The sequence below is a fragment of the Schistocerca serialis genome, chromosome 1 (genome assembly GCF_023864345.2).
Source record: "Schistocerca serialis cubense isolate TAMUIC-IGC-003099 chromosome 1, iqSchSeri2.2, whole genome shotgun sequence".
NCBI lineage: Eukaryota > Metazoa > Arthropoda > Insecta > Orthoptera > Acrididae > Schistocerca > Schistocerca serialis.
Genome location: NC_064638.1, coordinates 801,406,326 through 801,432,038, shown reverse-complemented (window position 1 = coordinate 801,432,038; position 25,713 = coordinate 801,406,326). Strand labels below are relative to the sequence as shown.

The following is a 25,713-nucleotide window of genomic DNA, read 5'->3' as shown; positions in this document are numbered from 1 at the left end:
AATGAGTGTAGTGAAACCAGTGTATAAAAAGAGAAGTAAGGAAGAAGTCTCCAACTATAGACCAATATCATTAATTCCTGCTTTTAATAAGATATTTGAAAGTATTATATTTCTCAGCTAAGTGCCTTTTTCACAAAACATAAACTGCTTGTAGATTCACAGCATGGCTTCAGAAAAGAGCTATGTACAACCACAGCAGTTACACAGTTCATCCATGAAGTTTACTGTCTGTTGGACCAGAAGAAGCAGACTGCAGGTATATTTTTGGACCTGACAAGAGCATTTGATACGGTAAACCATAGGGTACTTCATAAAAAGCTAAAATCTTATAGTATTGGGGATCAAGCCATGAATCTTCTAACCACGTACCTGTTGAATCGTAAGCAAAGCACTAAATTGTCATACAAACTAGATAATAAAATCATGAACCCCCACTCCACCAGTGAACCTGTATTACAAGGTGTACCACAGGGTTCAATCCTTGGACCCTTTCTCTTCCTTATATATATATTAACGACATTGCACAACCCATTAACTCCCATATTGTAAGCTATGCGGATGACTTGTCCATCTTATTCTATGGGAGTGGATCTAAAGAGCTAGAATCTCTTGCTACTAGTGGTCTAACAGAAGTAACAAAATACTTCAATGATCAGGGACTCGAGGTGAAAGTCGCCAAATCTCAACTACTGACATTTAAAACAGGCAGTTCTCATCACAACAATATGAATAGTGCGCGTAATATCTCTGCAACAGAAAATGGTAGCTGTAAATTCCTGGGTGTATATGTTGATGAAAATTTGTGGTGGACATACCACATTAATTTCGTATGCGGAAAAGTCAGTAGTGCCATATATCTCCTCAGCCAGCTCACAAAGATAGTTCCTAGCCAAGCACTGAAATTAGTATATTATGGAACACTTTACCCCCTTTCTCAATTACAGAATTGAACTATGGTGCTGTGCAGCTGATGTACATTTAAAAAGAATACTACTACTACAGAAAAGAGCAATAAGACTTATACATGGGATGGGACATACAGATTCATGTCGTGAAGTGTTTGTGCAGCACGAATATCGGACAATATATTCTCTGTACATCTTCAAAATAGTTGTATTTTTTATAAGTCAACCAACAGAAGCTATCAAGGGCAGTGATGTACATGATCACAACACCAGAACAAAGTGAAACTATTTCTGTAACAAAACAACATTAAAAATGACTGATAGAAGTCCACAATCAGTGGTTTTATTTGGTATAACAAGCTACCAAACTCTCTAAGAACGTACACAGGAAATGTTTTTAAAACAAAATTAAAATCTTTTCTAATAGAAAAATGTTTATGTTCTTTCAATGAATTTTAAGATAGTGATCGTAACATGAGGCATTAACATATCAGTTGTAATGTGATAAATGTAAAAACTAGACATAAGAAGCAACAGCTACAGAATATAGTGTATTTTATAAGTATAAATATAACCATAGTATTAAGTCTGACATTTGCAAAAGAAATCATTACGATGGCTCCATGCAAAGAAAATGTAAATAAATAAATTGATGTCTGAATTCTCTGTTCATGAATAGCATTTGTTCCTCAATCCTGTATTCACTAAAGAACCACACAGTGTGCAAGGAAGTTAAAACACCACTCCGCTATCTTTTTGATGTAATATGAATATCTCAGATAAAAGATAGTTGAAATCCAATTCACCAAGTATAACATTAGCAAATAAAAGGTAAATTTGCCCACATTGAAACATCAGCCCATAACACTTTGATTACTCACAAATGTCCAGAGTGGCACTTCTCATCAGACCAGCTATTTACTTACATACTTACCTTTTAAGTGTTCTGACATACTCCAATGATAGGTCACACTTCTTTTCAATGCATTCATACATTCAATGCATTCATTAACACTGCATAGAATTAACTGATGAATGATATTTTACCTAATTATTAAGCCTCTTTGTACTCCAGCTGCCATTTTGCATGCCATGTGATAGACGTCTTCCAAAACATTTCGAACAGAGAACTTCTCTTCAAAAATGTAAGCAGCATCTGCACCTCCAGCTAATCCTACGAGAAAACATACATGTCTTAATTAATCATACTTATTCAGTTAAATGTAACTAACTCCGTAACTACTATCCTCCACAATAGCATTAAACTGTCTCACCCGACAATGTAGCAAGATATCCACAGTGACCTCCCATGGTTTCAATTATAAATACTCTTCGTTTTGTTCCTTGTGCAGACTGCCGTATTCTGTCACATATCTGCAAAGTAGCCAAATATTTTGGAAACTTACAATAACTGTATTTAATTTACGAAAGAAATTTGTAGCCTACCTCTATTATTTCATTCAGTGCAGTGTCACAACCAAGTGCAAATTCTGTTCCTGGAACATTATTACTTATGGTTGAAGGAATAACTGCAATGGGTATACAAAATTCACGGTATACCCTTCTGCTCTCAACTAACTGAAGAGCTGCTTGGAAGGCCTGCACAAAAAATTTATTTTGTAGAATACAAAGATCCAGTAAAATATAATACCATATCATATAGTTATTTCCATACTGCTACTGTAACAATAAAGGCTTCTCTGCAATCAACTTTGCCATTTGTCTTACAGCTAATATGAATCTTCAATACTTAATATTTGTTAACTGAGTTAATAGCTAAATAACAATCAAAAATTTTCTTGGAAATATCTTCTGGAACTGAAACTTACCAACCGGCTCTTTCTTACATTGATGATTATCTCATTTTTCTTTACTCAGTTCAGTAAAAGAGAGGTTCATCTGTAAAGAAGATTGCATATATGATGCTGCTGCAACCTATTCTTGCGTACTGCTTGAGTGTTTGGCATCCATACCAGGTCAGACTGAAGAAGGACATCAAAGCAAGTCAGAGGCAAGCTGCTAGATTTGTTATGGAAGGGTGCGAACAATATGTAAGTGTTACGGAGATGCATTGGGAACTCAAATGGCAATCCCTGGAGGGAAGGCGACATTCCTCTTGAGGAACACTATTGAGAAAATTTCGAGAACCAGCATTTGAAGCAGACTGCCACCAGTATATGTTAGGTGTAAGGAACATGAAATTATGGCTCATATTGACGTGCACTGACAGTTGTTTTTCTCTGGCTCTATTTGCGAGTGGAACAGGAGGGGAAATGACAAGTACTGGTACAGGGTACCCTCTGCCATGCACCATACAGTGGCTTGTGGAGTATCTATATAGATGCAGGTCATTCCTATATAAAAAGCTGTGCAATGGACACATGTTAGTTGACAACATGCATGGTTTTGTAGGTTGCTCTGTCTTTGATATGGAGGGATTTACCAGAGGCAGGACTGTACCAAGTGATACTGGGTAGGGGCATGGGGCCAGTTTTAGAGTGGAAATAATTGCAAGTGTAGGGTTCTTAGGATGGGGATAATCATCTGGGAATGCCATACAGTTTACAACAATATTAACATGGGTTCAGATTTGGAAAAAGATTAGTGAGGCTGACTAGGGAAAATATGTTAAGCTGTTGCAGGAATTGGACAGTTCTTTTTCACCATGAGTCCACACCACATTGATAAATCTGTATTAAGCCAGGGGTGCCAGTAGGAGTGATGGGGCTGAACCAGTTCCTGAGTCTTGTAGAACTCCCTCTTCCACATACCCCTTCCACATACCCTTGAAAAGTTGCACAAATGACTGAGCCATACTGGTTTCCATAATGGTCCCACTGACTTGTTTGTAGTTCTGGGCTGCAGTGGCAAATAAGATTTTGGTAAGGATGAAATTAGTTATGGTAATGCACTCAGGTGGCCATTACATCTGGTGTTCCAGGGCTGAGAGGGCATTTGATAGTAGCTGAGAGAGATCCAGATGGGAGAGGGTGGAACTAGATCTAAGATATGTAGGAAGTGGTTGGTGTACAAAGAATGGAAGGTTCCTTGTGATGAGTTGGCGACACTGGTCTATCAGGGTCAGAGTGCATTCATTGGGAAATTTTAAGTCAGCTACAATGGGATGGTGAGGATGGCTGTTTCTATGTCTCTTGAAAAGTAACTATAGGGTGGAGGTGCATGAAACAGGATTTCTATGGAAATGGTTATGATTCCTTGTGAGAGACTAGAGATTTTCTGCAGCTCACCATCATTGGAAGGAATGGGTTGATTAGGAACAGTTTTGTATGTCAAGGAGACAAAAAATGCTGATGCCCCCTCTGCTACATGCTCCTCTTAATAAAGTGTTACAGTAGTGGACATTTCGTCCACATAGAATTTGATGACAAAGTTGACTGCCTTCAGATCACAGATAGCTTGGGGCACAGCTTGACTAATGTTTGTGGTTTAATTTTATATTTTTTAGGGAGGGCTGAAAGGCAACACTGGAAGTGAGGCATTCCTGGAATGCCTGTAATTGTTGGTTTCCTATCCTACTCTGCATACACAGAACATAGTATATGATCACTTGTACTGGTGGTGATGTCAAGACAAGTGAAACAAACAGGCAGTTCTTGTGGTCAAGATGACAGAGTGAATGTTTATCCAGAAATGAAGTCCACAGCATAATGAGAGTCATCATTAAGGTGCATAAAACAGTTCAGGAAGTAATCCAGGTCAGGTCAATCACTTTCTTATTAAATGGCACCTACCAACAGTTTCAAGAGGATAGCAAGAAATGATGAACAAATGCTGGATCATGGTATTTACAGACACTCTTGCATTTGTGAATGGGCCCAAGTGACATGCCTCTACGTGAGCATTTATTGAACTTATGGCAATATAAAAATTTGTTGCTTTTTTTCCCTTATGTTGTCCTGTTGGAGTGAGTTTCCTTGTTTAACCATTATTCAGACTCATTTTCTCCAACTCCTTACTGTAACGTAATTTTGTAATATGTCCTCTAAATCATCCATTGAACATGGTATGAACCAGTTAATTAATGATCTGCCATGAGTGTTCTTGGTTAAGTACAAGATCCCCTTCAGATATAGTTTTCCTTCTAGATACTTGGCTATTGTAGCTTTGATCTCATAGAAGTCCCACATAAGTAGTTTTCACTGTTATGTACCAGGTGTCACCATAATTTTCTTTCTGCTGCTGTTTGAAACGAATTAAAACTGTATAGAGAAAATCAGAAAATGTATAGTATGCCTTTTAAGTATGTTTCTTGCTCATGTTGTAATCACCATTTTCAGTTTTAGAGTTAGAAGTGTCTTCATTTTCTCATTTGAAATTTCTTTACAACACAGATGGTACATACATCACCAGGGAAATAATATTAGAGTATTCTAATTTTCTAACTGATCTGCCATGAGAACATTTTGTCAGACAGATAACATCATGCAGTACCTGGTGCTTTCCTTTTCCTATCTAGAGATTAATTTTTCTTCTGTAGCTGTTACTGAAAGAAATTTCCACATTTACTGTTTATTTATGTTTGTAAAACTGAAACTATCATGCCTGAATAATGCAAAGTTTCTGCTTAATTTCTGAAACACTTTTTTTTTACTAACATTTTATTTTGATTGGGTCAGCTCATCGTTAAGTTGAGTAAAGTATTTGCATTCTATGTTTTAACTTTTCTGTTATAACTAAGTCTACATCATTGAAAATGAATTTTTGCTCTAGCACAAGAAAGTTATTTTCATATAATTTCTTAGACTTTGCTGGCAATTTATTGTCATCTTGTGTTCTACAGGTTTTCCACATCTGCCCAACACAATGTTTTGATGCTAAGTTACAATGTTGAAATATTGTATTGGGAAGATGTGGAACATGAACAGTACACCTAATTCTACAAGATGTGTAGGTTCTTTAAATGGCCTACACATATAAATAAATATTCATGTTATCCCTGTTATATTGCACGGAGGTATGGTTATCTGAGTAAGCTAAGGGAAAAAAGAAAATTAAATTATCAATTATTTTATGTACCTCATTTGTTTTTGTTTTTTCACTAATCTCACTGTCTGTGGTCTTTTGAGTTAGTGCAATACAGAAATATGTAATTGCACTCTCCCAGTAATGTGTAAATTAAAAGTTACAATATGCAACAGTTACAAGTTTTCATTCCCCTACTGAGCTACATCCTAATATCTATGCCCAAACATGATGAGACCCTGCATTTTGAAGTGGACATTTTCAGAGAAGAAGTCAACATGAAGAGAATAGTCAATGCATTTATGCCAGCATAGTTGTACATGATTGGGGAGACAAGGTAAGTACCAGACCGTACACCATGTCTCAAAGGAATTAATCTTCAAGTAATATTTCAGAACTGCCACAACATTTCTTAACCTGCACACATCCATACCTGCGTGATTCCTGGGCATAGAATTTCAGGTGCAGCTAAATAGTGCAGATTTTCAACTTTCCTCATTGATATAAATAATGCCAACTGGCAGCTAATGTCTTAATTCCTTTGTGTTTTGTTTCATAGTGTCTGCAGGATCAAAATAGTGTCTGTTCTTTCAGATATGTCTGAAAGAATAGACACCATGAAACTGTTTGTTTACTGTTCTGTTAAATATTGCACCAGATACAGTGCAACACCAGTGTGTATGCTGTTCTCATGCATGGGATGTGTAAGTTGTTGTTTGTAAGCACCTGGAAATAACCCTTACTATTTTCAAACAATTGAAAGCTAATGCAAATAGATGTGTTGGTAGAGATACTGAAAGTCATATACCAATGATATCAAAGGTACATCAAGTTCTGTCCTGTCCTGTGTATACCATCTCTGCAGAAAGTGGTAGGTCTAGGCATCCTGTACAGGAGAGACTGAGACCAGAGAGAGCTCAGTATGTTACATCTGTACATTAGCCAACAAATTTGGGGTGCTGGCTTCCACAGAAACTGAAACTGAGCCATTCTCTTGTGCAGTGAACGTACGATGTGCCACCCATCCATAAAGTAAGAGGAAGGACATGCCAATAAATCAGTGTGATGCCCATAGAAACACCAAATGCACAGCACTGTAGGACACTTGCAAAGGTGAACCTGCCAAACATAACATCAGTGAGGTGCTGAACAGCAACACATTTACATTATGACAAGAACTGAGCTACAAGTCAAACAGCAGACCAATGGTGTGACCATGACTTTCCCCAAATCCTGAAAAATTAAAGGCCTGCTTTTATAGAAGGTAATAAACCATTACAACTGACAAAGAGGTATTTGAGGATGAACAATGCAATCATTCACTGCAAAAAATCAGCTATATCTGCAAAGTGTTAACTATTATTATTACTGCTGATGACAGATATAGGGCATTATTACTATATGATCCAAGTGCTTTTTTAAAACATATTGTTCATTTAATTTAGGAGGAATTAACAATCTTGATTTTTCTGTAATAATGTGATTCTTCCCCAGTTATACAATTTATAGAGAATTTACTACATAAATAACAGGAAACAGTAGATAAACCATTTATTTCCTTAATGTATTTCTCCAATCCAGTTCACTTTACATCCTTACAACAAGTCATGGACAATATTACATTGAAAACTAAGAGAAAGAAATGACAACATCTGGAATCAATATGTCTTGTGACAGGAAGAGAGCTTCACTTAATGCTGAGGAATTTTCTGATCAAGACGTAAAGATATACCACAAGCAATAAGGCAAATATTCTTTATTGTGTCATCACAAATGCAAAACATTGGCCACTTGTTGTGACATCAGCCTTTGTTGTGACATCAGCCCCAGGAAAGCTGTTGCAATAAGTAAATGGGGGAGCAGGTCAGCCTCATATGCAATTCTACAGCTTGTTACTAAAATAGTGGTAGTGTGGTATTCTGCAATACAGAACCATCAGCATTGGGGTAGATGACTTTGTGTCGTAGCACAAAACTGTGTTTCTGCAGCCTGCTAAGTGATGAGATGCGGGTTCCTACCACAACACACCTACCTGGAAATAAAAGTATGCCACTCAGATATTAGCACAACTTGGACTCCTGACTTTTGCTGGTGCCATGACAGTCTCCACATCAGTCATCAGTCAAATGTTAGGTCAATCAACTACAGCTGCATTGAGCAGCATCAACAACCAAGCAAAGCTGCTGGTGTATGAACCATCAGATAGTGCAGATGGTTTTGGTCCTCAAATTAGTATCACCAAGGTGAGGTTAGGTTAGGTTAGTGGCGTTTAACGTCCCGTCGACAACGAGGTCATTAGAGACGGAGCGCAAGCTCGGGTTAGGGAAGAATGGGGAAGGAAATCGGCCGTGCCCTTTCAAAGGAACCATCCCGGCATTTGCCTGAAACGATTTAGGGAAATCACGGAAAACCTAAATCAGGATGGCCGGAGACGGGATTGAACCGTCGTCCTCCCGAATGCGAGTCCAGTGTGCTAACCACTGCGCCACCTCGCTCGGTACCAAGGTGAGGCTGCCATTGGGGTATCACCTAACATTCTAGCTAGTCTCCAAAGGTCCTCAGTTCACCAAGGCATCTGCCCACCTCTACCAGCTGCTTGGGACTTCTTGTGGTGTACCCAAGTCCAGGCATAAGCCTGCTGGCTATCAATCTATCTCCAGTCTTGTATCAGCAAGGCCACACATATTGCCAACCCTGCTTTTCTGTGACAGCATTCTGCTGCCTTATCATACACATTCATCACCTCTTAGCTGGCTCCTGGTTGTGGTTCTGAAACTCCCGCATGGGAGCAATGATTAATAAAGGATGTTGTTTTTTTTGAGTAAACATTCTTGATTCTACGCTCATATGGTACCCCAAAGATCTTGCACATGCCATTCTGGGCTGAAAGTGGCCATCCTGCAGCTCAGGTATTAGCATAAGTGTCGACATGTTCATGCCAGACCATTACATGTGGTGTCATACCACCATATTTTGCTGACAGAAGATCCAGAGCCTACAAGTGATGTTGCAGATTGACAATCTGCAACATCACTTTGATGTCATGAGTGAAAATGAACTGATTGTGGTATTGGTGTTCGAACCTGTCCTGTTCCATTTTTCCTGTGGACACAGGCCTTGCAGTGGATAAACAAGTGGTGGAGCAAGTTACCACCATGGAGCCATATCAGACATTGTTAAATCAGACAATAAAAAGGCACGAAAACAATATGGAGGAAAGAACAGGGAACAGTTGAGCAATGTGTCATAGGAGGAGGGGGGAACAGGAATTTATTGAAGAAATTGTGGATAGTATTAGTAGTAGTAGCACACACACACACACACACACACACACACACACACACACTGGTGATGTCTGGGCCATTTCCTGTACCGCAATTTCCCATTTGCTATCCTGAAAAACTGAGTCAGCATCCCTTCATAATGAGTGAGATGTTGAGCTCAGAAAGAGGAAGAGGTGTCAGTATTGTGCTATGCATAGCTTGAGGGTAAGTATTTCTAGAAATAAAAAAAAAGAAGGAAAAAAACATAAAGTAAAGGTGTTATGTGGAATGTTGGATGTCTTATAATCATTATCATTATTATTATTACTATTATTATTATTTATTTGTACAAATTTTTTTTATCAAATCCCTACTCTGTTTTATCTAAGTACTCCTTCAATGTATAAAATGTATAGCATAACAGGTACATTTTAGCTGCCTTTTTTTAAAAAAAAGTGATTTTTTGCCATTTCTTTAATCTCTTTTGGTAATTTATTGTACAGTTTTATTCCTTGGTAGAAAATGCTGTTTCGAGTTTTATGTTCATTTTTTCTTGGTAAATGTAAGTTGATTCTATCTCTTGTTGCATGGTCATGGACAGAGTTTTTTGTTCAGTAATTACCAATGTTAATTATAATAATAATAATATTTATCCAACATCGAATAATCAAATATAATCCCTAGAAATAATACAGTTTCAGGACATCATACAGATTATTCTTCTGAATATGTCAGTTTATAAATTACAAACTAAAGATTTGTTTGTATTAATAAATTTTACATTTTGATGCATTTTACATTTGGTAGTATACAATCACAACATTACAAATATTGTTTTTATCAACATTATATTACTTGTATGTTACTTAAAACTATGAGCTTGACATACTTATGAAGCACTTTTCATACAGATATAATACTCATCTAGGCAATAAAAAGGGTTTTCAATTAGAATTCTTTTTAGCTGATCTTTTAATTTGTTAGCAGGAATGGTTGTGAGACTTTTTGGTAGGGTTTTGGCTTACTTCAGCCCAGCATGAACTGCATTTTTTTCATATAAAGCTGTTCTGTGGCTATTTACATGGTATCTGAACTTTTGCCTTGTATCGTACTGGTGCAGGTCACAGTTGAAATTTGGATTTATTGTTATCACAAGCAATATAACTTTCAATATGTATACACCTATAATGGTAAGCACACCCAATTTTGGGAACAGATTCCGACATGATTCTCGATGTTTGGCACCACTTTTTTCTGTAGTATTAATAATGTGCTTAGGTTGGCTTCAGTTGTTGCACCCCATATTTCTACAGCATAGTTTAAATTTGATGAGAATAGGGCATGATAAGCAGTTTTTAGTACACACATGTCCTTACAATATTTGCTAATCATATTTATAGCAAACACATTCTTCGACTCCTTACATGCTAAGGAATCAATATGCATGTCCCATTTGAGGCTGTTCTGGATTGTAATTCCCAAGAACTCTGTCCATTTCTCCTTTTTTACAATGTCATTTCCTATGGATAATTTCATGTCAAATTCTATTTGTTTCCTTGTGTTAAATTCCATCATTGCAGTCTCTGAAGCACTTACATTTAGATGGCTTTGATTAAAATACTTGAATATTTCATTAGTTACACTGTTGCACAGCACCTGCAGACTCTCATAGTCTTTGTGTTTACACATTATTGATGTGTCATCTGCATACAATATTTCTGTACAGTTAGGAGAACAATACAGTATATCATTAACATAAATCAAGAAAAGAAGGGGTCCCAAGACAGAACCTTCAGGCACTCCATATTTGATATCAGTAATTTTAGATTTGTAAGACCCACTGTTTGTTTTAAGCAAGACAAATTGTTTCCTATTGCTCATATACGATTTTATTAGCTCATAGCCAGTTCCTCTGATACCCAGGTTCCACAGCTTGTCAAGTAATATGGTAATGTTGACACAATCAAAAGCTTTTTCTAGATCAAGGAACACTATAGTTACATACTCCTTGTTCTCTATCACTGTTATTATTCTGTCTATTAATTGTGCTGCTGCTACTAAAGTTGATTTGTTTTTCATTAAGCCATTTTGATTTTCAAGTATTAAATTGTGTTGACTCAAGAATGTCAATAGTCTAGTTAAATAACTTTCTCAACTACCTTAGAAAATGCAGGTAAGATTGAGATGGGGCAGTAGTTCTCAATTTTAGATTTATCACCTTTCTTGTAAATCGGGATTACTTGTGCTGTCTTTAGACTATCTGGGAAACAACCTGATGTAATTATTTCATTTACTGCTGTGGCCATGGCATCAGATATGTTTTCTATGCATCTTTTCAGTGTACTGATGGACAAGCCATCATAGCCTGCTGATTTTGTAGTTTTTAATGACATTGCTATGGTTTTGACTTCCTTGCTATTGGTTGGGGCCAAGTATACGCTTTGTTTGATTGGAATGCCCCTATATCTACGCTGAAGATTCTTAAAATGGTCATTGACAAATTTTCTAACAGAAGAAAAGTACTCATTAAAAACATTTGCAATCTGACATTGACATTTCATGATATGCCCTTTATGGTTTATAGTAAATTCACTTGTTGATCTGTCTTTACAATCCCTAAAGCGATTTATTACTTTCCAAACAGCTAAACCAGTGTTAGTAGAGTTTCTTACCATTGTGGCTACATATTTACTTTTAGCTTCTAGATCTTTATAGTAATCCTGATAGTTCTTAAATTCTACCTTTAGTCTATTATTATTGTTATTATTTATCGTTGTATATTGGAAAAGTCTAAGTTTCTCTCTTGCTGTTTTTACATCATGATTTACCCAGTTATTTTTTTGTATCTTTTTGCAGTCATTTACTGCAAAGGTCATTTCTGGACATGAGACATTGAAGCAATAATAATGAAAAATCACTGAAAGTAATGTTGGTTTTTTTTTCACCCCATTGTAAGCTTTTCAGCAAACTGTTGTAATCTTTAACATTGCCATCATTGGTGATTCTTTTTGTCACATATTGTTTCTCCTTTCTATTCACATGAACATTTTCAGCTTCTATCAATACCTGTGCTGCGTGGTGGTCAGAAATGGCAAGCTTCAGAACTGACGCACTGCATGAAAAGTGGGACATGTCAGTTATAATGTTGTCAATGCATGATTTTACACTATTGAGCTCTCTAGTGGGCTTGTTTATCAGAAATGTTAAGTTAAAGTGAGCTAGTATTAGCATTAGTTTTTTAGATACAGAGTCAGTGGACAGCAAGTCAATGTTTATATCTCCAGTTAGTATTATGTTAACCCAGCCATTTTGATTGCAGTGTTTACTGTCAATGTCAACAAGCAGGTCATTAAGAACATTGAAGAAACTATCTAGGCTACCAGATGGAGGTCTGCATAGGCCTATAATAATTAAGTTCTCTTTCCCCTACTTATAATTAATTGCTGCTAGTTCTATTACACCCTCAATGCTGAAAGCATGTATATCTGTTACACTGTAATTACTACCACTGGCTGCAAAGATAGCTACCCCAACACCATGTTTCTCTTTTTTACTGAAGGCAGAGCAAAAGATCATGGAAAGTGGCTTACATACACTAATTAGCTCATCTGTGTACCAGTTGTTATAACCTTTAATCACTAATAAAGTGCGTGGAGATACAAAAGTAGAAACACTCGCAGGTTACATGTTACTAACTCCGTATCTGTCACTCGACTGCCGGGCCGTGACATGCGGCCGGCGCCGTTCATAACCAGGTGGCGCTCCCGCGCTCGGCCGAGCTGCGGAGCGCCTCTATCGCCGTGTTCGCGTACTAACGTAGCGGCACTTTTGAATGTCGTGGCACTGTCACAACACTTTTCCCCCCTTGAAAAAAAAACGCTCACTTTCGTGGAGACACGGACAGTGCGGAGACATCCATGGCCTCTTGGGAGGTCCCGAGAAGATCCCGCGGAGAAACACGAGAGTATGGTCGAAAATGTCCAGGACGGAAGCTGGCGCGTGGAACGTGCCTCCTGGACGAGATGATGGGTGAAAACTCCAGAGCAGCATCCATAGGTGTCGTGGACCTGGGGGTGTGCTCCAGCGAGATGGGTCCCGGAGAAGGCGGCGTCGCGACTGGGGCCGGTTCCGGCGTACTCGGAAGCGGTAGCGACGGCGGCGGCAGCAACACGCCCGGAAGATCGGCAGCAGCGACAGGACTGGCTTCTCGGGCTGGTGGAGACGAAAGAAGGGGCGGTGGTACCGGCGTGGCCACCACTCGTGGGCGCATCTGGTCGTAATGGCGAACAACCATGCCGTCGTCCGTACGTATTTCACAAAGCCGGCGGCCGCGAAGAGCCTGGACCACCCCTGGAATCCATTTAGGGCGAGATCCATACCCTCGTGCCCACACGTCGGCGCCCACCGGGTATTTTACCGCACTAGGGGACACAGTACAAGGCCTGACAGGGTGAAGCAGATGCAGTAGGGTGCGCGGTTGGCGGCCATGCAAGAGTTCAGCAGGGCTGCGATCACCCAGAGGCGTGAAGCGATAAGAACTCAGAAATTGCAACAGAGCGTCATCTGTGGAAAAATCACTAAGGAATTTTTTCATTTGGCTTTTGAAAGTGCGGACAAGGCGCTCGACCTCCCCATTCGATTGCGGATGGAAGGGCGGTGCTGTAACATGATGAATCCCTTGTCCAGTACAAAAATCACGGAAGGCCTGCGAAGAGAACTGAGGGCCATTGTCCGTGACAATCGTGGATGGAAGACCTTCTAGCGCAAAGATTTTTGACAAAGCCAGCGGCGTCGCCGCAGTGGTGGGCGACGGACAGCGAACAACAAACGGAAACTTCGAGAAGGCGTCAATCAACAGTAGCCAATAAGTGCCGAGGAAGGGGCCGGCAAAGTCAGCGTGCACCCGTTCCCACGGCTGTGCCGGATCAGGCCACGGAGAGGGCAGAGTACGAGGCGCAGCCAGTTGTTGAACACACTGATCACACGCAGCGACCATGTGGGCGATGTCCGAATCGATACCGGGCCAATAAACGTGCCTGCGGGCCAGGGACTTAGTCCGAGAAATCCCCCAATGGCCCTCATGCAATAGTTTGAGAACAGCTTTGCGAAGAGAGGCGGGCACCACAACCCGTGGAGATGCGCCATCCGTGGCCAGAAGAACAACATCCTCACGAACAGACAGACGAAGGCGCAAGGCATGGTAGTTGCGAAGGGGATCCGACACCCGGCCCTTGGTCCTGTCCGGCCAACCCCGCTGAACAAAACCAATCACCTGACGCAGGACCGGATCCCGCGCAGTAGCCGACGCGACCTGCGAACCTGTAAGTGGAAAACCCTCGACCGCACGACGTTCTTCCTCATCAATGTGGAAACAGAGGAGTTCATCGCGATCGAAAACCGGGTCGGGGCCCATCGGCAAACGCGACAACGCGTCAGCGTTGGCGTGCTGGGCCGTGGGGCGATAGTGAATCTCATAGTGAAAACGAGACAAGTATAAGGCCCAACGTTGCAGGCGGTGAGCTGCCTTATCCGGAAGCGACGCCGAGGGGCTGAACAGAGGGACCAGCGGTTTGTGGTCGGTGATGAGGTGAAACTTAGAAACATACAAAAAAACGCTGAACTTTTTCAGAGCATAAATGATAGCGAGCGCCTCCTTTTCTATTTGAGAGTAACGCCGTTGGGCATCGTTGAGGGTCTTGGAAGCGTAGGCGATGGGTCGTTCCGACCCATCCTCATACCGATGGGCGAGAACAGCCCCTAGGCCATACTGTGACGCGTCAGTCGCCAGAACCAAGTGCTGACCCGGACGGAATGTGGCAAGACAAGGCGCCGACTGCAAATGAGCCTTCAGGCGGACAAAAGCCTGCTCACACTCGGCGGACCAACAGAAAGGAACATTTTTGCGTAACAGCTGATGCAGAGGATGAGCCACCGCCGCCGCGGAGGGAATGAATTTGTGATAATAAGCAACCTTGCCTAGAAACGCCTGAAGTTCCTTGACCGTAGACGGCCGGGGTAGAGCGGTAATGGCCGCAACGTGCTGTCGTAGAGGACGTATACCCTCACGGGACAAGTGGAAACCAAGATACACAATGGAGGGTTGGAAGAACTGAGACTTGTCCAGATTGCACTTCAACCCTGCTGAATGCAGAACCCGAAACAGTGAACGCAAATTGCGAAGGTGCTCCTCAGTGGAGGCCCCCGTGACAACAATGTCATCCAGGTAGTTGATGCAGCCGGGAACCGCTGAAAAATGGCCGGCGCGCTCGCGACGCCAAATGGTAACCGCTGGCACTGATACAACCCACAAGGAGTGTTGATGACGAGAAATTCCTTGGAAGATGCATCCAGCGGCAACTGATGGTACGCCTCCGATAAGTCAAGTTTGGAAAAGAACTGGCCCCCAGCGAGCTTGGTAAATAACTCCTCAGGACGGGGAAGAGGATAAGTGTCAATGAGGCTTTGAGCATTGACAGTGGCTTTAAAATCACCACACAATCGCAGACTCCCGTTTGGTTTAGAAACCACCACGATGGGCGATGCCCATTCGCTGGAGGTAACAGGAAGGAGAATCCCCGAAGCCGTTAACCTGTCTATCTCAGCTTTGACAGGCGCACGCAACGCCATCGGAATAGGGCGTGCCCGGAAAAACTTAGGGCGAGCCGTAGGTTTAAGAGTAATGTGGGCTTCAAAATCCTTGGCCCGACCCAGACCGGCAGAGAACACGGACGAGAATTCAGAACACAAGCCATCCAGCTGTTGATACGGAACGTCCTCAGATATGAGGTGCACATCATCATCAATGGAAAACCCGAACAACTGGAAAGCATCATAACCGAACAGGTTTTCAGTGCCCGCATGATCCACCACATAAAATGTGAGGGGCCTAACAACAGACTTGTAGGCAGTGGAAGCATCAAACTGGCCAACGATAGGAATTTTCTGCTTATTATAAGTTCGTAGATTTCGCGTAACTGGAGACAAGGAAGGGGAGCCTAACTCCAAATACGTGCGAGAATTAATGAGAGTTACTGCAGAGCCAGTGTCCACTTGCATGCGAATGTCTTTATCCAGAACACGAACAGTAACAAACAACTTATTCGTTGGAGAAAGCACACAGTTAACATCCATGTCCGATGCCTCGTCCTCGTCAACAGGAACTTTAGGGGACTGACACACAGAAGCAATGTGGCCTTTTTTCCTACATGAATTACACGTGGCCCAACGTTTTGGACACGCGGCTCTGTCATGCTGTACGAAACAACGTGGACAAGAAGGAAGGGCGGAACGAGCCTGCTTCTGTGGTTGCTGTTTTCGCTGCGAGCGTGGCGGCCCAACGCGACGTTGTTGACGCGAGTGCACCGCCGCCACATCGTCGTTTTCCTGTGGAACAGGCACATTGTCTGCGTCGAAAGTGGTGTGTACAGCGCCTACATCACACCACGCGTCTATTTGCGCACCAGCAGCGTGAGACACTTCAAACGATTGAGCGATGCTGAGAACTTCCGACAACGACGGGTTTGGCAATTGTAAGGCACGTTGCCGAACTTCTTTATCAGGAGCAAGCCGTAAAATAGCGTCCCGAACCATTGAATCAGCGTAAGACTCATGATGAGTGTCCGTGACAAACTGACATTTCCGACTCAGACCGTGTAGTTCCGCCGCCCAAGCCCGGTAAGATTGATGGGGCTGTTTACGACACCGGTAGAAAGCCACGCGGGCGGCAACGACATGGGTGTTTTTTCGGTAATAGTTAGACAATAAGTCACACATTTCTTGGAAGGACAGAGAGGCAGGTTCCCGCAGAGGGGCTAACTGAGATAACAGCTGATAGATCCGTGGGGAAATCCAAGATAGAAATAACGACTTACACATAGGAGCGTCGACAACACCGAAAGCCAAGAAGTGTTGCCGCAAACGCTTCTCATAATCCTCCCAGTCTTCAGCGGCCTCGTCATAAGGAGGAAACGGAGGCGGAGAAGAGGAAGACAGACGATGAGTAAGCGACGTCGACAACGCCTGAATAGCAGCCGTCAGCTGTGATTGTTGCGCCTGAATAGCAGCCGTCAGCTGTGTTTGTTGTTCAATAAGCGCTTGCATAAGCTGTTCCATGTCTGCCCCGACACGAACACACAAGTCCACAACGCAGGGAAAAAAAAAATATCCGACCTCGTCGCCAAAAAGTGTTATAACCTTTAATCACTAATAAAGTGCGTGGAGATACAAAAGTAGAAACACTCGCGGGTTACATGTTACTAACTCCGTATCTGTCACTCGACTGCCGGGCCGTGACATGCGGCCGGCGCCGTTCATAACCAGGTGGCGCTCCCGCGCTCGGCCGAGCTGCGGAGCGCCTCTATCGCCGTGTTCGCGTACTAACGTAGCGGCACTTTTGAATGTCGTGGCACTGTCACAACACCAGTGTTCACTTATAACTAAAACATCGGGGTTATCAATTGCTGCAATGGTATCCAACTCGTTGTGCTTATTGCCAAGACTTTGAAAGTTCTGCTGAATTAATTTAAAAGTGAGTTTGGACTGTTGAATACTTGATGGACGTGTCACCCTACCAGAACCACTTACACATTTATCCCTAAAAAAGAAATATCAGTTGACAGAGTGGGTTTGGTATTTTTCACTATCCATTTATTCAAGTTTGTCTGTTTCCATGTACTGGGGAGCCTGGGAAGAATCAGCTTTACCTGGTGTTTTCAGCAGCCATTTGCCCAATGTCGTCTGTCTATACCCATTCCTGCAGTCTTCTTGTGTTGTGGAGCACTCAGTCTTCGAATGTGTGTGTTTTGAGAATACGTTGTTCCTAGCATTTGCAACGATTTCACAAATAATGATGTGTATAACTGAGTGGCAAATGTACTCACAATGAGCAGTTACAATCACCAGTGTTTTGAACAGATCTTTACAATGAACATGACTAGTACTTTTGGTTATTATTCTTATGACTCTTTTCTGGAGTTTGAAAATTGTGTTCATATTTTGTGCATTTGTTCCCCAAAAAAGAATGCCATAGCTAAGAACTGAGTGTACATATGAATAAAATGTAACTAAAAGACACTGCATGTTACACACTGATGATAGAATTCTAAGGCCATAACAAGCTGATGACATTCTGTTCGCAAGTACCTTTGTGTGTTCACACCATTTCATCTGAGAATCAATATTCACTCCTAGAAATTCTGCATTTGTTACACAGTCTATAGAGGTGCCATCTACATTTAATTTAACATTTTCATTTTTCCTCTTCAAACTGAAATTCATGGCATTAATTTTCTTTGTGTTCAATGTCACTTTATTGCTTATTGACCAATCATAAACTTCCTTGAGAGTTTCATTTGCTTTCTCGGCAAGGAGTTCTCTTGTTTTCTCAGTGACTATAATACTGCTGTCATCAGTGAAGAGAATTTTTTCACCAAGAGTAACACTAGTGGGAAAGTCACTGATGTATATCAGGAATAATATTTCTCTAAAGCTAAATGTTACTATGTACTAGTTGATGGAAAGCAATGATACCATAAGCATCCTTCTGAATGAGGACAGAGGGAATTACAAACCTGTTTTTGTGGCAGTTGTCACATAATATGTCAAAAATATATGGACAAAATTTCCTAAGTGCTACCTGAAGGCATAGCAACTAAAACAGTTTAGGAATAGATAGATGCTGTAACCAATGTTTAGCATAGGTCTTAAATGTTAAGAGGTGTAGAGAAAAGGATCATAGATGGTGGAAAAGCAGAGTGTCCCAACGTGAGAAATGTGAAAAAGTGGAGCTTCCAGAATGCGACTGCAGGCAAAACCCTAACATGGGGAATGATATGTGTACACAGAGTGGGAATAGTAGTTCACTGTTTAACAGCATTTGGGCATTTGGGGAGGGTGCAGGGGGGGGGGGGGGGGGTTGCTCCAGAGTCACTGCATGGTGCCACCAGTGAGAGAAGTGTAAGTTTTTATTGTACATGGGTTCACAGGTGTCTATGGCAAGTTTGGACATCATGGAGAATACGAGATTGGGCCCACCATGATGTAAGTTAACTGGTGTGAGTCAAAATGATGTGTGCTCACTGGGATCAGCAGTATGGAGATTTTGCTTTGGTATAAGAAATTTCCGTGTTTGTATGGCAGTTTTGCCTCATTGTGGTGAGGGTGACTGTGCAATCTTAGGGTTAAATTTCCTGCTTAAACACCATGTTAAAATTGATTTACAATAGTGCATAGTGGAGCTGGATGGTATACCATTCCTTGAAAAATGTCACATTACTGCCTTTAATGTCTGGTAAAATACTTTATTTGTATAGCCAGTTTCAGTTGTCTGACCATTATCAAGTTCATAAAAATATTCATAGCATCAAGTTAGGAAAAATGTAAAATCATAATTATCAAGTGATAAAACCATGAAAATATTATGTCTGTTCAAAAAATTCCAGAACGTTGGTAATTTTGCACCAGTGGTGTGTTGAGGCATAATGTGATTGGCATCTATGCATGTTTAATGTGTAATTACCAGAAGTTTCATTGTTGTACATTGTGCTTCACAGTTTGTGAATTTCGAGATGGCAGAGTTAGAGCAGCAACTTGTCTGCATTAAATTTTGCATGAAACTCAAGAATACTTTTACAGAGACACACCAAATGATACAGGAAGCCTACAGTGATGTGTGCTTATGCTGTATTCTGTGTTATGAATGGTTCATATGATTTAAAATTCCCAGGCAGAAGTTAAAGATGACCCTTGTTCAGGACACCCTTCAACATCTATCAATGAGACACATCAGGAACGTCAATGAAATTTTGCACGCCAATTGAAGACTGACCATCCAAGAGATCACAGAAGAATGTAACATTTCAGTTGGATCACATCATGAATTCCTGACACAGGATCTTAGAATGCATTGTGTTACTACCAGGTTCATCCCACAGTTCATAAGTCAAGATCAGGAAGATCTTCGCCTCACAATATATGAAGAGCCTTTGAGTCGCACAGATGAGAACAAGATGTTCCTTAAGAGAATCATAATTAGTAATGAGACATGAGTCTACGGTTATGATGTTGAGACCAAGGTTCAGTCTTCACAAAGGGTCAGGAAAGGTTCCACAATATCAAAAAATGCTCATCAGGTCAGGTCAACTATCAAAGCTGTGCTGATAGTTCTCTTTGACTTTGAAGGACGAATTCATCATGAACTCATGCCAATGAGTTCATCATGAACTCACGCTACAGGGGCAAACTGTTAATCGATGGTACTATCAGGACATGCTGCAATTCCTGCAAGAAAATGTGAGAAGGAAATGGCCTGAAATGTGAGACACTTCATGGCTCTTGCATCATGATAACTAACCTGTGCATCCATCCCTGTTGTTCTGACTACCGACAAAAAATGAAATCACTGTGCTACCTCATCCTCTGTATTCTCCAGCCCTGGCCCCTGTGGACTATTTTTCATTTCCAAAACTAAAAAGCCTGTTGAAATGATGAAGATTTGCAACAATAGACGAGATACAAGAAAATTTATAGATTGTGCTTCCCGCAATCCTGCAAGAGGGGTACCAAGACTGCTTCCAGAAGTGGAAACGGCATTTGGGAGCAGTGTATTTGTTGTGGTGGGGAGTATTTTGAAGGAGACCATGCACAATAATTGAAAGGTAAGCACAGAAAAATTTTGTGGCTATAGATCCAGAATTTTTTGTACAGAATCATACACTGTTATCATATTGTAATATGAATTATGGTGTGAATCTATAAAAACTGTGCTCGGGAATGTATACACTCAGATGTTTTAACATGAATGTATGCACTCTCTAATACGGCTCTTATAAACTGATGACATAATTTATATTATGATATGATAACAGTGCATTATTCACGATTTTATCACCTGATGATAATGATCTCATATTTTGTTTAATGTGAGGCTGTAAGTACTTTATGAACCTCATGATGGTCAGACAAATGAAACTGGTTGTATAAATAAAGGATTTTACCACAGCTCACTGTGGTAATATGGCTTTTTTCAAATACAGAAGAGCTGTGGGGCACCATCTCCTGGAAGTATATCATTACATTTAGGTAACATGGCCAAGAATATTAAACTGCCATAAAGCACGCCCTAGATATGGTGAAAGGCAATTGATATGCATATATTGTCTCTTAGAATTGACTCGTGAGTTGAACTAACTTGAGCTACGGAGTAACAACTGTGGGCAAGCATAGGAATCAATCTGTTGGTAAACATATTAGTGTAGTAGAGCCACAAAGGAAAAGATGAATTCGATAAAGTAAGGCCTTTCATACACATGATTTTGGAATGTTTAAGGGAGTTAGGCAATGGGTAAGTAATACACACATCAGGATAAATAACTCTTGTGGTGCAGACATGAAATTGTCCAAACAGCTGACCGTTATCAGATTGGAGATTTTGCAGGGAGGTGATTTAGATATGGGGCTGGAGAAGGCACTGATGGCGGAGGGTGTGGGTCACTTTGCAGTAGTGCCAGTTGAATCTACCAGTACATTGTGTTTTACTAGGCATGGCCTGCATCTCAATAGATTTGAGAAGCAGAGGCTGGCAAAGCTTATAGGTGACAGTGTTGTGGATGGTGGTGGGATCACTCATGGAAAAATTCCTCCAATAGTTTGTGTTATAGCTGCACCTTTTTTTAGATTGAAATCAGCTAATAGGTATAACTGCTTAAAGGAAGTCCCTCCAACGAAGGAATCACCTTCAGAGGAGGTATCCAAGTAGAGAAGGAATCAGCATATTTCATCAAAACATAAGAGGTATTAGAGATAAAGTTAGTGAACTGCTTACAGATGTTGGCTCTGACATTATTGGTATATCAGAGCACCACTTAAATTATTTGACAATTCAGTGGCTTCCTTTACCAGGATATAGATTAGTTGGCTGTTTTTCAAGGAGTTCTTTGCAGAGTGGGAAAGTGGCCCTGTACGTAAAAAAAAGTATTCCCTTTGAGTCCACAGATGTATCACGGCACTGCACTGAACACCAACAGTTGTGCAACAACAGCTGAATTTAGTGAAACTAAACTTCTAATTATTGTTGTTTATAGTTCTCCTAACTCTGACCTCCGAGCATTTCTGCTCAAGTTAGAGAGGGTTCTTGGTTCACTTTATAGGAAGTACCAAAAATTAGTTATATGTCATGACTATATTAATTTTGTATATGATTGTGCAAGGAAAAGGAAAAACCAGTGTGAAAGGAAAAGGAAAAACCAGGTTGTAGGGGAACAGTAGCACAGCCACAGACAATATTTTTATTCATTCTTCATTACTAGATGGGTATTCTGTTAGTAAAAGAGTGAATGGCCTTTCAGACCATGATGCACAAATTTTAACACTAAAAGGCTTTTGTACTCAAACAAATGTTATATATAATTGCAAATTATGTAGGGAAGCTAATCCAATGGCAACAGAAAGATTTTTAAACCTCATTAAGGAACAAGAGTGGCAGGATGTTTATAGTGCCAATAACACAGATGTGCACCAGTCTTAGTCATAGAAAAGGGGAATTTTGTGAAAATTCAGTAAAGGTGCGGTTGGGCAAAGAAGTCTGGGGCCACTAACAGTGTGTAATAATAGTCGGCAGCCAGTAGACCAAACAGAGTAAACAGGGCACGGAGCTGCAACAGCATTATTGCACGCACGATGTGTTTAGTGTGAAGAAACACCGAGGCAGGTAACTGTAGTGTTGCTTGAAGTTATTGCGATGTATGAGGTGGGGGCACTAGGCCAGAGCCAGGAAGGCGAGGTGTAAATGGCTGACGTATGGGAATTTACCCTGCCATAGTTTCTGTCTCTCTCTGACACTACATCAGAAGTGAGGGGAAAAGCAGTATAAATAGATGGGCAATTTTAGCTAGAGTGTATGTCAGGTCAGTCGAGAGTTGGGTTGGACTTGTGCTGGTCTACACTTATAGGGGCCAGTCTGGCAGCGATTTTGTAAATATTCTGTGTAAACCTGTACTTTATTTCTATGTACTTGTTCGGGCTGTATTCCGGCTTCGGGGACCCAACACCAGGGCGGGACAGAATGGCAGCAGCGTACTTGGAGATGCACAGTCTACCTGAAGGAGGGCAGTGACAGCTGTCTGCAGCAGGTCCATGATGAGCCACGTTCACTTCCCACTTGGTGTACTGGGGTCTGGGTGAGGCATGCGCCTCAGGAGACGCAGCAGCGCAGTGGCAGCACAAGAGTCAGCGGCAGGTGTTGCCATCCGGCAAGCACCACTAGCAGCAAGTTGCGGCACAGCATCCAGGAGGTCACAAGTTCAAGTCCGGTCCTGTCCTGGGAGCAGCAGCAGTCTGAGGGCCATGGGTGACCAGTACAACCACCTTTGGTCGGACAGAGCAGGCCAAACAGGATGGAGGGCGGTGGGGACCAGGGACTGTAACAGTCTCCGGAATCGCGGAAGGAACGGTGCCAGTTGCTATGCCTCAGCGAGCGGCAACTGGGTGAGCACAGCTTACTTCCATCGTTGGGCGGCCTTGATGACTGCAGCAGCGGTGTCGGCAGTTCAGGAGTGCTGAGGTGGCCGGACACGCGGAACAGCGCGCGGACCGCGTGCCGACATTACGCTTCTGTAAACTAGCTGAATAAAGCAATGCTTCCAAATACCGCTGTATCACTCTGCACTGCCCCTTGATGCTATTGAACTTGCTCGGCCTCCTGATGAAAAGAGATGCGGTGCGTCCCAGCTTCAACTCGGCCATCTGGAGTCCCGGGTTCGACCATCAATGCCCCGCAACAGATGACAAATATAATGCTTTCCTTAACACATTTCTCATGCTCTTTGAGAGTTGCTTTCTACTAGAACATTCTAAACAGGGTACTAGCAGTAAAAGGCAGTGTGGGTGGCTGACTATTGGGATGATATCACATAGAAAAAAGCAGGAATTATATCAAAATGTTGGAAGTAGTCACAATCAAACTACAGTAGCCCATTACACACAGTATTGTAAGTTGCTTAAAAATACTATTAGGAAGACAAAGAGTATGTGATGCAAAAATAGAATAACTGATTCAAAGGCTAAAACTAAAACCATATGGTCAGTTTTGAAGGAAGTGCCTGGTCAGCAGCACAAGGTCGACAATATAAAGTATGTTCATTGTAAAAATATTTCTGTTTCTGGTCAGTCAGATATACATACACTATTTAACAATCATTTTCTGAGCATTTCTGGTGAATTAAATAAAAACTTAGTTTCTACATGGAATCATATAACTCTCTTAGAAAATGCCTTTCTAACACTGATGTCTGAAATACTCCTCTGTGATCCTGACAAGGGGGACTTACAGTAGCCTCATTTGTCTGAGTAGGGAAATATGATGTGATACATACCACCAAATATCTTCTTATCGATAAACGATACTCACTGTTCAAAAGTTATAAAATAAGGAATTGAATATAAAGTTGCAGGTATTGTATGGAGTTGTTAATTTTATTGGCATGTTTCGAGCAATGTTAGGAGGCAATGTGTGTCTTCAGCATGAGGTGGTGAGTGAAGCAACCTCATGAGAGGACATACCACCTTAGACGTGAAAATAGTAGTTCCATGGTTCACTAGATTGCCATAAGACGCAGCAAGTTCATACACTACATGATCAAAAGTATCCAGACACCTGGCTTAAAATGACTTACAAGTTCATGGCACCATCCATCGGTAATGCTGGAATTCAATATGGTGTTGGCACACCCTTAGCCTTGATGACAGATTCCACTCTTGCACGCATGCAATCAGTCAGGTGCTGGAAGGTTTCTTGGCAAATGGCAGCCCATTCTTCATGGAGTGCTCCACTGAGGACAGGTATTGATGTCAGTGGGTGAGGCGTAGCATGAAGTCGGCGTTCCAAAACATCCCAAAGATATTCTATAGCATTCAGTTCAGGACTCTGTGCAGGCCAGTCCATAACAGGGATGTTGTTGTTGTGTAACCACTCTGTATACTTTTGATCACATAGTGTATGAATTAATACATGAACAGTGCCCATCATGCTATGAAAAGCAAATGAGATGTTCTTTGAAATTAATTTTATGGCTGGCACTGATCATTGATGGAACATCCTGATGCAGCTTGTTTGATGTATATTTGAGAAGTCAATATGTATGTTATAATTCAGCTTGGATTCCATACCTTTTTTGGTTGAAGTTTAAAATGTAATGTAGCTTTTGTTATTTATGTGCAAGATCTGGAGAAGAAGAAATATTAGAAAATTAATAAAAGGTGAAGGACAGCTGAATTATTAATATGCCATGACCATACATGTCACTGTTTTGGATAAGACTACATGTATGAGGTACATAGACATCCAGATTGATAACAAAGTGAAGTGGCACCAGCACATGAATGACTTCCACTTAGAAATCTCAGTTACATTGAGCTGTGAATGGAATGGTCAAGATACTTTGAGTACTCTCACTGAATGCTGTCAAAGAGGTACATCTTGTGAGGCATGCAGCCGAGATCACAAAGCAAGAAGTTTGCAGTAAGAACACTATGTGAAGTGGTTAACGAAAAATACTTGCAAGAGTTCT

At 41.2% G+C, this 25,713-nt stretch overlaps 1 protein-coding gene across 1 annotated transcript in view; it reads right to left on the bottom strand.

Moving 5' to 3' along the window:
• Positions 1–25,713, bottom strand: part of LOC126434973 (ATP-dependent 6-phosphofructokinase-like) — a 439,746-nt gene that overhangs the window by 137,284 nt on the left and 276,749 nt on the right. Inside the window, exons 11-13 of the mRNA XM_050090461.1 lie at positions 2,352–2,504; positions 2,180–2,279; positions 1,953–2,079 (exon numbers count right to left, since the gene is read on the bottom strand). Coding sequence (XP_049946418.1) covers positions 1,953–2,079; positions 2,180–2,279; positions 2,352–2,504 — 380 coding nt within the window. The remainder of the gene's footprint in view (positions 1–1,952; positions 2,080–2,179; positions 2,280–2,351; positions 2,505–25,713) is intronic.